Consider the following 12,380-nt stretch of genomic DNA (forward strand, 5'->3'; position numbering starts at 1 on the left):
ACTTGCATTCCCGAGCAAACCTTTTTCTAATGGAGGGTCCCTCCATATGGACCACTCCAAGGATCAGGCAAGTCATGGGATCCACTGAGGTTCAAAGGGCTTGCTTGTCTGTGAAGCATCTGCCTTCATGACTGGGGCTCAATCAATATTACTGACTGCCTGAGTTGGGTGCCTCAATTGTCTCTGGTTGCTCCTGTAGATATTTTTAGCCCAAACTTTGGGAATCGGTCAGGCATGTCTGGAAGTGACAGAATTAATAGTCTAAGGCTTCTCACACACCACATGCTTCCCACGGGCTGAGAGTGAAGAATATCTCACAGCCATGGCCCAATGTTGTTCATATATGTCCTCCAAGGTGCAGTTTTCAGCTGCCTACCCTGATGGACCCCACTCCACCACCTCCCCTACAAGTTACCCTTAGTGTTATTATCTGCTCCCTTGGTTATGGTCATCATTGTAGCTCTGAGCTTTCTTGTAGCTCCGCCTTGCCCTTGCCCACAGGGATGCTACACCAGGGCCTCTAGCTCAGGATGTCCGATACATAACTCACCACCTCTCCCGAAAACCCACTACTACTACTTCTGGACTTCCTACTTCAGTCAGTGACACAGCCCTCTTCCCCAACAATGACAGCTCAACATGTGGGTTTCATTGCTAGCGTCCTTTCACCTTTACAGAAAATATCTAATTCTACCTTTGAAAACTCACGTGACCCCCTTTCCATTTTTCTAACAGTGCCTGAGGGACTTTCCTCATTTTCCTTGTGATCTATGGATTTCAACTGTGCATTGCTTTTTTTCTGCCTCCAGTTTCTTCCCCCTTGTAACTCAGTTTCACCCACTTTGGCAAAATAACTTTTCTAAAACACAGGTAGAATCATATCGTTTCTGCTCAAAAAAACATATGAGGGTGGTGTACAGAATTAAGTTCAAAATGTCCAGGATAACTTTATAAATGCCTCCAAACTCTTGGCCCCTTCCTTTTTTCTACCGATATCCTTACCTGGGCATTTTTTCTATTCTAGTTACATGGGTCTGCTCAATTACATTCTGAAATTCTTTCTCCTGAACACCAACCTTTCCCAAGGCCATCCATTCTGCCTTGCCTTTACAAACTTCATTCCCAAAAGGGAATCTCCATATTCTCCTCCCAGAGTATTTTGTGGATCCCTGTATTATAGACATCACTGTTACACTCTCACATATATTAGGCTGATATACTGATCCTAACACATATATTAAGATTAGTTTCTTGGTTTTCTTGGTGGTTTCCTTTTCAACTAGAAATTGAAATATTAGATGATAGAAATGATGTCTTATTAATTTTTGTCTTGTAGTAGCTAAATACCTGGGGCATTTGTGAGTTTACAGGACACAAGGAATGTTGTTTTTTTCTTTAATTGCTGATTTGAATCTGACCATTACCCAATTAAGCCAGGATATACTCTCAGTGTATAAGTGTTCCAAAAACGTGCACACATTATATTTGTACATGAAATAGGGGCAGTGTTTAGAATGATCTTGGCTCTACCATATTTCTTGATGTTGGTATTATAAAAATGACTGGATTAGAGAAACAACAAACGACACATGTTACAAAAAGGATTTCAATTTTCCAGCATGAACTCAGTCATGCAAGAGAGCCCATATAGATTTCACAAATAAATGGATGCAGCCCTTAAAAGAGTACTGGATTCCCAGACATGAAAAAAACATGAGCCACAGATATAGTCAAATAACTTCAGAAACATTTCCAGGAAAAAAAAAGAAGCCTTGATAAGATACAAATTCTGAGATCCCGTGAGATGCTTACAGCTGAAACTGAGACACAATGGGCCCATCAGTAAATTCATTCCTAATCAACCAATGTAGCTAAAGCTTTAAACAACAGATAAATGAGAACGTGTTTTGCATGGGAAAGTTTTCCCCAGAGTTCCTCATTTTTATATAGGAAATCAATTTGCATCACTGATGATATCATTCAAATCAGACAACCCAAAGTTGTTAGGAGGTAATTTAGTTTTATGCTGAAGCAATTTGATACTTGTTCTGATTTGTGATTTTCATTTTGTTTGTTAATGAAAAAAAATTAATGAGCAATGTTACTAGAAATACAACTCATCAAAGCCTCGGCGTGCTTAAAAAGGTTGCCATATACTGTACATTGGGATCGTTGTGCAGCTGGTGCCTGGGCCTCGCCTAGGAGGAGCCATCAGTGGAACACACAGGCGCAAGCTCAGGTATCAAGGCCCTGACACATACCTTTGCATTGATTTGTGTTTTTGTCAAGGATTGCCTTTGTGGATACGATTTTTCCATACCTGAAAGAGAGAGAGAGAGAGGAAAAAAAGAAAAAAATCCACGTTATTGTAGCCCAATGAAGACACTTAAAACACCGTAATAAACATCAGTGCACACACAATTGAGCAGGAATAAACCAAGAAAACAAGCTCTGAATCCCCATTTCACAGCTGGATGACCTCTTTTCACCAGCTCCTCTTTATAACTAGAGAATGGGCTTCCTTCCCTACATAATCACTGGGTTGAGCCTTTGAAAATAAACCCGTCAGGCTGTCATAGGTGGCTAAGAGGGGATTGTGTGTGATTGTGATCAAAGTAAATCACACTCTGTGGATTCATGGAAAAATGCACAGGCCTTGGAGTCAGGCTGATCAGGGCCTGCGTCTAGCTCGGGCACTTACCTAGTGCTGTAACCCTGAGCAGTCAGCACGACTTATCCAAGCCCATTTTCTCATTTGTAAAAATGAGAATTGGAGCAATCACTTTTCATGACTTGGGAGAGGGTTAAGTTGAAATGTTGCGAGCAGGTTGTAGGATAAATAGGACTTTTTTTTTTGCTACTAAAAAGGCATTAGTTATACTGTAAGTTAATTGAGGATAAGGACTGAGTTTTGTATTCTCCATGCCTAACACCATGGAGAAGCTAAATAAAGGTTTGCTGTAAAGAATCAATGATATAGGTTATCCATGGTGCTTCCTCTACAATAAAATTTCTACCATAATATATCTATATATTTACATCATAAATGTTTTAATTATTTTATCATCTCTTGCAGAAGACCTAGTCTAGGTTTTTTTTTTTTCAAAGATGGGTAATATGGGGAATGAGATAATTTTGTTGAGCCTATTTATGAGGTATAAATGATAGGACTGAAGAAGATAAGTCCTAAGACCCTGTCCTTTTTTAGGATTCCATGAAAGATGCTTCTAGATCAACATAAGAACATGGAGAAGTTATAATGCAAATTTAAATACCAAGTTTATTAACAACTCATCTTATGTTCAAGATTTCAGCTATGGTCACAAAATATTTGGCAAGTTTTCCTTTAATTCTATGTTCCTAAGGAAGTATAAGAACATAGGATAAATATTAAACATTCTGTGTATTAATGAACTAGGTTCCCTACCACCAATGTTTCTTTTCCATTTGTAATCACCTTGTACTATACCATTAATTCTTTGGAGCATTAAATTCTTGGAGTGGTCATTTATTAAAATTCTAGTGTTGAAAATAGCATAGTGCTAGAAATGCCTTTGCCTCTTTTTTTTTTCCCCAATGGAACAGCTATCATTATACTAATATCACCTACAGCCTTGGAAATCATTCCAGTAGGAGCTGAGCTATTGGTAGGCCACAATAGAAACAGGAATAATTGTATGAGATCAGTGGAAGGAGTCTGAGATGATTCCCACCTATAAGCTCCACCCTTCTTAAGTCAGCTGAACTGGGCTGGAGCTGTCCAAAGCTGAACTGGGAAGATTTCAGGAGCATAAACCTGACGCTTCAGCTACTTGCATCTTTAGTACCCCTGCCCTTCCTGCACCATTACAATGATAACCGTACAGTAAACGAAATCGAAGAGAGCTAGGGTTGAAAGTGTCTCTTACTATTTTGCAGATGAAGAAAGTATGTTCTAAAAGATCATTAACTTGATCAAAATCACATAATTTGTGAAACTTCCAGTAGGGACTTGAATATGGGATTTTTGAGTTTGGTGCAGTGCTTAACTAATATAGCATGCAGCCTCTAAAGTAGAAAAGCTACATATATCAAGTCGTCTTGCTCAATCAACCTTCACATCTTTGGGGATCCACGTATTTGATCTCCAGGGCAACGCAATGTAGTCATTAAAAGAATATACTGTGGCAATAAACTTCCATGGCTCGAATCTCAGTTCAGCCAGGGTATATTTGATTAACTAAGTCTTATGTGCTCTTTGTGTCATTTCACCATCTATAATGATATCAATCTATTTTTATATTGATTTAGATGATATTTATTTAAAATTGTGTACATCTACTTGTAAACCTATAAAATGATGATAACAGTCTCTACCTCATAAGGTTGTGGGGTTCACCTAGAGTGCTGATAACACTGGCTGGCATAGAGAAAGTGCTCATTTAATATTAGCTTTTCTTACAATCACTTTTTTGCTGTTATCTGCTACATAAAACTGTCTCCAGTCCTTGGCATTCTCTGAGGTAGATAAGAAGTGGAAGGGGGTTAAGGTTCTGTCCCAAATCTCAGCTTAAAACACTACTACTTAGACTGTCAAAATCTTCCACTAAGAAACTTGGAAGGTAACGTTATTTGCTAAAAGAATAATTTGCGGGCTTCCCTGGTGGCGCAGTGGTTGAGAGTCCGCCTGCCGATGCAGGGGACACGGGTTCGTGCCCCGGTCTGGGGGGATCCCACGTGCCGCGGAGCGGCTGGGCCCGTGAGCCATGGCCGCTGGGCCTGCGCGTCCGGAGCCTGTGCTCCGCGACGGGAGAGGCCGCAGCGGTGAGAGGCCCGCGTACCGCAAAAACAAAACAAAACAAAAAGAATAATTTGCATTTATATTGTTATTTTTAATGTTTGGGATTTTATTAACTATATTCTCACTGTACTTAATCATACAATTACCCATAGGTTCAAATCTTTTCATGGTTTATTTAGTATGACAAACTGTTTGTTGACTCATTCTTTTTTAACTTGTAGATTTTTATTGAGCAGAGATGCAAATAATTTCTGTCCAGTGGAAAAGATAACCCTAAAGTTCCAGCTTATTGCCATGTTCAACAATAATTAGTTTTGTATCTAAACCGACATTCTTATCCTAATGTTCCTTTATAAGTTGCCTACAGATATCTAGCTTTTCAAATGCTCTTTGAACTGGTTTTAACACCTTGTATATACAAGCCCACTCTCCCCAAAATTCTTCCTCCTTCCACCTTCCCCAACCCCCAGGACATACATACAGCCTCTCTTTAGAGCTCTATTTCATCCCAAGAGTTTCTCTTTTAGGAAAATAACCAGTACAATAATATATTTGAACAGTGTGTTCAGTAGACAATGTTTAAAGGTACCTATAAACGTACCCATTAACTACAGTGATGTTTGCTAGGTTTGGACTATTCAGACAAGTAAACATTTGCAAAATTATATGGAACTTAGAGAAGAAAACAAAAAGGGAGAAAAAAGGGAACATTTGCTGAAACCTTTTTTCCCACACAAAGCACCCATCAATACAATATGGAAGAAGTAAAAACCAGAGGAAGAAAAAGAATTTAGAACATTTATAACCATCTCACATTAGGCGCATAAACCCTTAAGACAAAACTCCTTCTTCTTTTGTTTCTAAAGCCACTCCTGAAATTTTTCCATAAGTACCTTCTAAATTAAAATTTAGCTCTGTCTCTTAAAGAGGAAATTGAAAATTACTGTATGTCATAGTGAATTCTGTCTCACAATGGGACTCTTAACCTATGGTGTCCATGTTGTCCTACTGTATCACTGTTACAAGGATTTCTTCTTCATAAAATGCAGTATATGGAAAAGATGACTATCAGTCTTTTACAGCCACAAAAGTGAAATGTTTTCTTGTAGAAAACATTTGTGACTATTTTAGCAAGCAACATTTTTCCTAAAAAAATAATTTTATTATTTAGAAAGTATTACAATACTACTATACATGGAAAAATCACACACACACACACACACACACACACACACATGCCAAAAAGCAAAGTATGCTGTTTCTTGACTTCCCTATATCTAATTACTCTCTAGGCGAGACTTTCCAATGGTCCAGAATCACAAAACCATAGAACACAACTTGTTAATTCAGCCTCTACTCTGGCTGGAGTTAGAGGAATTTCAGTCCTTGGCTCAGTTACAAGATTCTGCATTAACAATTATTTCACAAAGCTAGAATATGCTTTAAACAACAAGAGAAGGTATTTAATGGGCCATTGGTTCTAGTTCATGTCTGAACTCTCATGATGACAAACAGGGACTTTCTGCATGACTGGTGCTGTATCCTCCCTGCCCTGCAAAGTCAGCCACTGATGTAGGTAAATCAAGTTTAGACTTCTTTTTTGAAAAGACCTAAAACCACCATAAAGACAAAAACCACCCATATAATGTACCTGTGAAGAATTGTATTAAATTTCTCTTATGTCTTGTCAAAGTAGAGTAAAAACTACTGACTAAAGATATATTTTTTTTATATTCTAAAGAAAAAAAATATTTCTCAGGTAAAATTATTCCTAAACTTACATTATATTATTTATTTACTCTTCCCCTTTTTGGAGTTTAGATCAAGACCTTAAGTGTTCAGAAAGCTTTTTTTCTTTTTTTTTATGCCACCCACAAGTGGAAAGCAAAATCTGATATTAGAGGAAAATATGTGACCCAATTACTGAACAATGCCTGGAAGTAGACACCTCAGCAGGGTCCCCAATTCTCTCTTCTATGTTTTCACTTCCTGAAGCTAGAAGAGATAAAATATCACCCACAGTCAACTTCCTGGGGGGGTTTCAACTTCTTGGGGGAAACAAATAAATGAACACATTTTTTTTTAACCATAATTCTTTCCATCTGGGCTCAGTGCCTTCTCTAGCCAGTATGAGAAGCACCTAAGACAGCACTGCTAGGGCACTTTTCTATATAAAAATAAACAATTCCATGTCATATCTACAAAGTCACCAACTATCCTGAGTGCCCATAAATTCTCCAAACACAGCCCGGTTCCAAATAACATTGTCTTTATAGTCTAAGAGGACTTTGTGATCACAAACAGAAGCCAATGCACAATAACCACCCACTTACTACATTTTGAGTTTTCACAACTGAGTTTTATAATTCATGTGTTGCCTATCAACTCTAAAAAATACGCTTACCTGAGCTTGTCAATAAAATATTTACATTTAATTTTTTAAAGAAATAATCAATTCTTTCTGACATTTATTCTTATTCTTAAATAGCATCTGAGTCATTTGCGGATACCCTTGATTATTCCACATAGAAGCCTCATTTAAACTAATGGAATCTTTTATTTTCCAAAAGTGAGGAGAAAATAGAGCAATTATGGGTCTACTCTTCATCAATTATGAAGACATCAATTCGGTGGGATTTTTCTATAAAGAATTTCTTTTTAAAGCCTTTTACTGAATCACCCACTGTGTATATTAATTCAAGTAATATAGGCAGAGACTGAAAATAGTTTCCACAGTCAATCAACTCCCAGCTAACTCATTTTTCACAAGCCTTCTATACTGATACCAAGACAAGAACAAAGGTATTACATTTATTTAATGGATGGAATATTATCCTTTTAGCCAATGTGATTGTTTGCCTACTTCTAGAAGCCTCATTCATTCTTTGGCACTTGGGGATGCTAATGGGGTACATCTATGGCTTTTGAGATCCAGTAGGAATGTGGTGGGACTATCTCTTTGAGGGACCACATCATCCAGGTTCCATCTACAAGAGAACAAGTCTACAGTCCATTAACATTCTGAGTCATTAAAAAATTCATTCTACAAACAAGTGGTCAAAGCCAGGAGTAACTATTGTGGGCAGAACTATGTCCCCTCAAATTTCATATGTTGAGGCTTAACACCAACACCTCAAAATGTAACCATATTTGGGCAGGTAGCCTTTAAAGAAGTAAGGTATACTTTATAGTAGCACAGGGAACTCTGCTCAATATTATATAACAATCTAAGTAGGAAAAGAATTTGATCAAGAATGGATATATGAAAAAAAAATAAAGAGGTAAGGTAAAACCAAGTCCTATGCATGGGCCCTAATCCAATACGACTGACATCCTTATAAATTAGGACAAAGGCAGAGAGGAAAGACCACAAGGCACAGAGGGAAGAGATGACCATTTACAAGCCAGGAGAGAGGCCTCAGAAGAAATCACACTTCTGACACCTTCATCTCATATTTCTAGCTTCCAGAACTGTGAGAAAATAAATTTCTGTTGCTTAAGTGGTACTTGGTTATGGCAGCCCTAGCAAACTAACACAATAACCTCTTATCCAAGGTCTGGTGAGCTTTGATAAAGGGAATGAAGATGAGACTTCCTTAAATTCTTGACACAGTGATTTGGCAGTGGGTCCCACCAAGCCCTCACCTAACACCTCCAAGTTCTCTGTCACCCACATGTGTGTGTGACAACAGAGGCCAATAAGTATCACCCAGAACAGACAACTAATACTCTAGAACCTGGTTCTTGGCCTTGTAGTTTGGGCATTCATTTTATCCCCCCAGAGATAATCATACTCTTGAATCCACACCAAATAAATGTCACAAGTTTATTGCACAAACTGAAATATCCTTTTGTTTTTTTGCAGTACGCGGGCCTCTCACTGTCATGGCCTCTCCCGTTGCGGAGCACAGGCTCTGGACGCGCAGGCTCAGTGGCCATGGCTCACGGGCCCAGCCGCTCTATGGCATGTGGGATCTTCCCGGACCGGGGCACGAACCCGTGTCCCCTGCATCGGCAGGTGGACTCTTAACCACTGCGCCACCAGGGAAGCCCGAAATGTCCTTTTTAATTTACAACTTCGGACTAGCACACTCCAAAGAAAACAAAATAAGAGTTTCTAGCTCGGAGAATTGAAGAAAATTTCAAGGAGGAGGAAGTGTTTAAAGAAGGGGTAACATTTTGACAATCAGAAATGTTTTTTATACTCCTTAGGGATAAGAAAAACAATTCTAAAAAAAAATTTCTTTTTTAGACAGATGTATTACTATTTAGTAAATTACTGTTTTCACGCTACAAATAGGTTCACCATGATCCTAGGGCTGTCATGCTGCATTTACAATCTGACCAACTCTAAGACAATGGTTCTCAGACTTTGATGTGCCCCAGAATCTCTTGGAGGGCTTATTAACACACGGATTGCTGGGCCCAACTCCCAGAAATACAGACTCTGCAGGTAAGAGGTGGGCCTGAAGGATTTGCAGCTCTAATAAGATCCCAGGTGATGCTAATGTTGCTGATAGTGTTATGAGAACCACCACTTCAAGAAAGAGAATGACATACAAACACCAAAGCATGTGTGGTTTGTTATCTGCAAAATTCACAGTCTGAGGGAACTTTCTACAGCCACGGAGAACTACTTTCAAAACTGCAAATAGCATTTGCTTTTGATCAAATGATATTCTATGTTGAAAAAGATGGACTACAAATGTTTTCAGAGTTTTTGCTTAATAATATTTTTTCATCTACCTCATATAATGACAACTTACAACTCAAAGACAGCTGCTTTGAAATTTTTGTCAGGAACTTTTTAGAAAGTCCAAAGAAAACACATGGGCAATGTCTATGTAACTCTCTTCCTTCATCTGAAATAACTAGTTGCTAGTTCCTAGTTTGATTGAATTAGAGTACTAATATGAAAAAAATAACTGGCAGGCAAATAATGATTAGTAACTGGCTAGTGTCTTTGCTGGTTCTTTAATGAGAAATGGATGTAAAGCTGGAATGAATATACTAGACTGAAAATAAATACTTTCAAATTCTGAAACAAAACAAAACAAAAATCACTAACTTGCTAACTCTTGGTTACATTTTAGGTTTTGTATTTATGTTATGTAGTTAGGGTATATAGCCTGTCATCTTAGAGAAAGCTTGCGAGAAAGAGATTTCCATGCAAACAAATGGGATGGCAAACCACATCCTTTTGGGTACTTTCTACAACCAATCATAGCACATTTCAGCATGCTTAACATCCTTTAATATTTGTTGTGCTAATGAGGAAAGAGAATAGGCTTTGGAACCAATTAATATGGACTTGAGAATTTGAAAAAGAATAGATACATGTATATGTATGACTGAATCACTTTGCTGTACACCTGAAACTAACACAACCTTGTTAATCAACTACAGTCCAATATAAAATAAGAAGTTAAAAAAATATGGACTTGAATCTGACCTGTACCACCCATAGGATGTGAAACAAACAAACTACTCAAAACCTTGGTACCTCAGTTTGCTGATCTGTATAGTGTAATCACTAGGCCTGCTTTTTTTCGTGCCTGTAAAGATGAAATAAAATAGTGTGTGCTAAACTTCCTAGTACAATGGGTGACCCGTTGAAATTTCTTCCATTGTCTTACTAAAGCCTGCCTTATGCTTTATTACCTATACATTTACCGTGTAGCATACAAATGTCCATGCATAACTTGGACAACAATATCTCTTGACTATTTGATACAGCCAGTCTCTGTGCTGGCAGAGGCCCCTTAGGAAGCACATGCTTTGACACTCATATGACCTCTCATTTATACTCCAAGTCAATTCACAGTTTCTCCTCCACTCACCCAGTCTCCTCCTGGCAACACCTAACTCCTTGCTCAGTCTGATCTCAAAGTTCAGCCCCTTCCATGCAGCCCCCACTGCCTTTCCATATGCATCTGCCTTCTAACCTCCCACCAGTACCCACTGCTCCAGTTACTACCACAGGCCCACTCATTCTCAAGTTCCCCCTTTCCCAGCCAGCAGCCAACAAGTCATGGTACTTGGTGGACCACGTCTTGACCCTGGCCCTCCTTGGTTCTCACTGCTGTCCACTCCTAGTTCATCCACGCGTGGTTGACTGTCAATAGTATCCCACCCCAAGGCCGTTTGGTCTTCAAGGGCCCAATCCTGGTCTTCTGTAAGTGGATTTTAGATTTCAGAGATTTTAAATACTTCTCTTACCGGAAGCAAAGGATCCTACCAGGATTCATGGGTCCTCCCTTCAAAACCCCTCTAATGTCCATCCCTATTTGTTTTATTTAGTTGACACTTTTACAACACTTTCTATGGGCCAGCCCCTCTTCTAGGCTCTCTATGTATATCCGCTGTTGTTAGTCATCACAACAAGCCCTGAATGTGGTCACTAGCTGTGTTATGGACAAGAACACTGAGACAGAAACACCTGAAGTAACTTTCTCAAGGTCACATGACTAGGAAGTAGCAAAAGCAGAATCCTGGGCTGTCTGGCTTCAGAGCATGGGGCCTGCCTCTCAGCTCTAGTGCCTCCTGCCAACCTCCTGTCTCAAAAAGGAAGCCATTGCTTCTCCTTTTCTCTCTTCCAACTCCCATTCATCCCTGCCACGTCTGTGCCCTTGTTTCCCTATATGTCATCTATGTTTTCTGAAACTTAATCTTTTTTCCCCAGCACCAGGGCTCTTTCCCCTCTGCCTGCCCTTGAACATTTGTAGATCATTTCTTCCTATACATTGGCTATCATCAAGTTTCTCTCTTTTCATTCCTTGACAGAGTGTTCTTGAATGATTGCTCTGCTCATTCTACTTCTTTCTTCTTAATTTCTAATTACATTCTAAATACTGACTTCTATTATTGGAACATAACTGAAAATTAACTAGTAACTTCTTAATAAGTAAAAAAATCAGTTATCATCATCTTTGACTTCTCACTACCATTTAACCTCCTGGAAAACTTTCATTTTGAAACATTCTTCCCTTGGGTTCCACGCAGAACACTAACCTGGTCCTTATCTTCCTTTCTTGCAGACAAGTTATCCCTTTATCTCTTTCACTTGGCTTTTCTCCTCCTCTAGATTCCTAAAAGTGGGTGCACCTCAAGTGTAATCCTTAGCCCACTTTTGTTTTAGTGATACAATATCCATGAGACTGTTAATTCTCAGAAAGAACATGTATCAGAATCAGCTGGATGGCTTCTTACAACTCTGGGCTCCAACCTCAGAGTTTTGATTGTTTGGGATAAGGTACAAGAAAGTGAATGTCTAACAAGCTCACAAGTTAGAACCAAGAACCACACTGTGAGAACCATTGATTAGAAATCTCCTTCATTATCACATTTTGAATTTCCATTTCTTTGTGTTTCCATCTCATATTTCTTTCTCTAGATCTGCCTTCACCCTCAAACCTCAGTCTGGAATCTCCAATTAGAGTTATTGGATATTTAGAGTTATTAATTATTTCCCTTTGGAAAAATTAGAATTATCGGATATTTCCCTTTGGATGGAATGGTCATCTCAAAATGCAAAATGCAACATCTCAAAAATGCAACAAAATTGAACTCGCTGTTTTCCCTTTTCTCCCTTCTCTGAAAA

The 12,380-nt window shown here is 38.7% G+C and overlaps 1 protein-coding gene across 6 annotated transcripts in view; it reads right to left on the bottom strand.

Annotated features, from left to right (window-relative positions):
- The window catches only part of RBMS3 (RNA binding motif single stranded interacting protein 3), a gene marked incomplete at both ends in the record, with an annotated part of 717,356 nt that overhangs the window by 476,158 nt on the left and 228,818 nt on the right, over positions 1 to 12,380 (bottom strand). For all 6 annotated transcript variants that reach the window (XM_079713423.1, XM_079713428.1, XM_079713424.1 and 3 more), the window contains one exon: positions 2,262 to 2,320. In XM_079713423.1, the coding sequence (XP_079569549.1) occupies positions 2,262 to 2,320 (59 nt within the window). The remainder of the gene's footprint in view (positions 1 to 2,261; positions 2,321 to 12,380) is intronic.

This window comes from Hyperoodon ampullatus, assembly GCF_949752795.1.
Source record: "Hyperoodon ampullatus genome assembly, chromosome: 10".
Taxonomy (NCBI): domain Eukaryota; kingdom Metazoa; phylum Chordata; class Mammalia; order Artiodactyla; family Ziphiidae; genus Hyperoodon; species Hyperoodon ampullatus.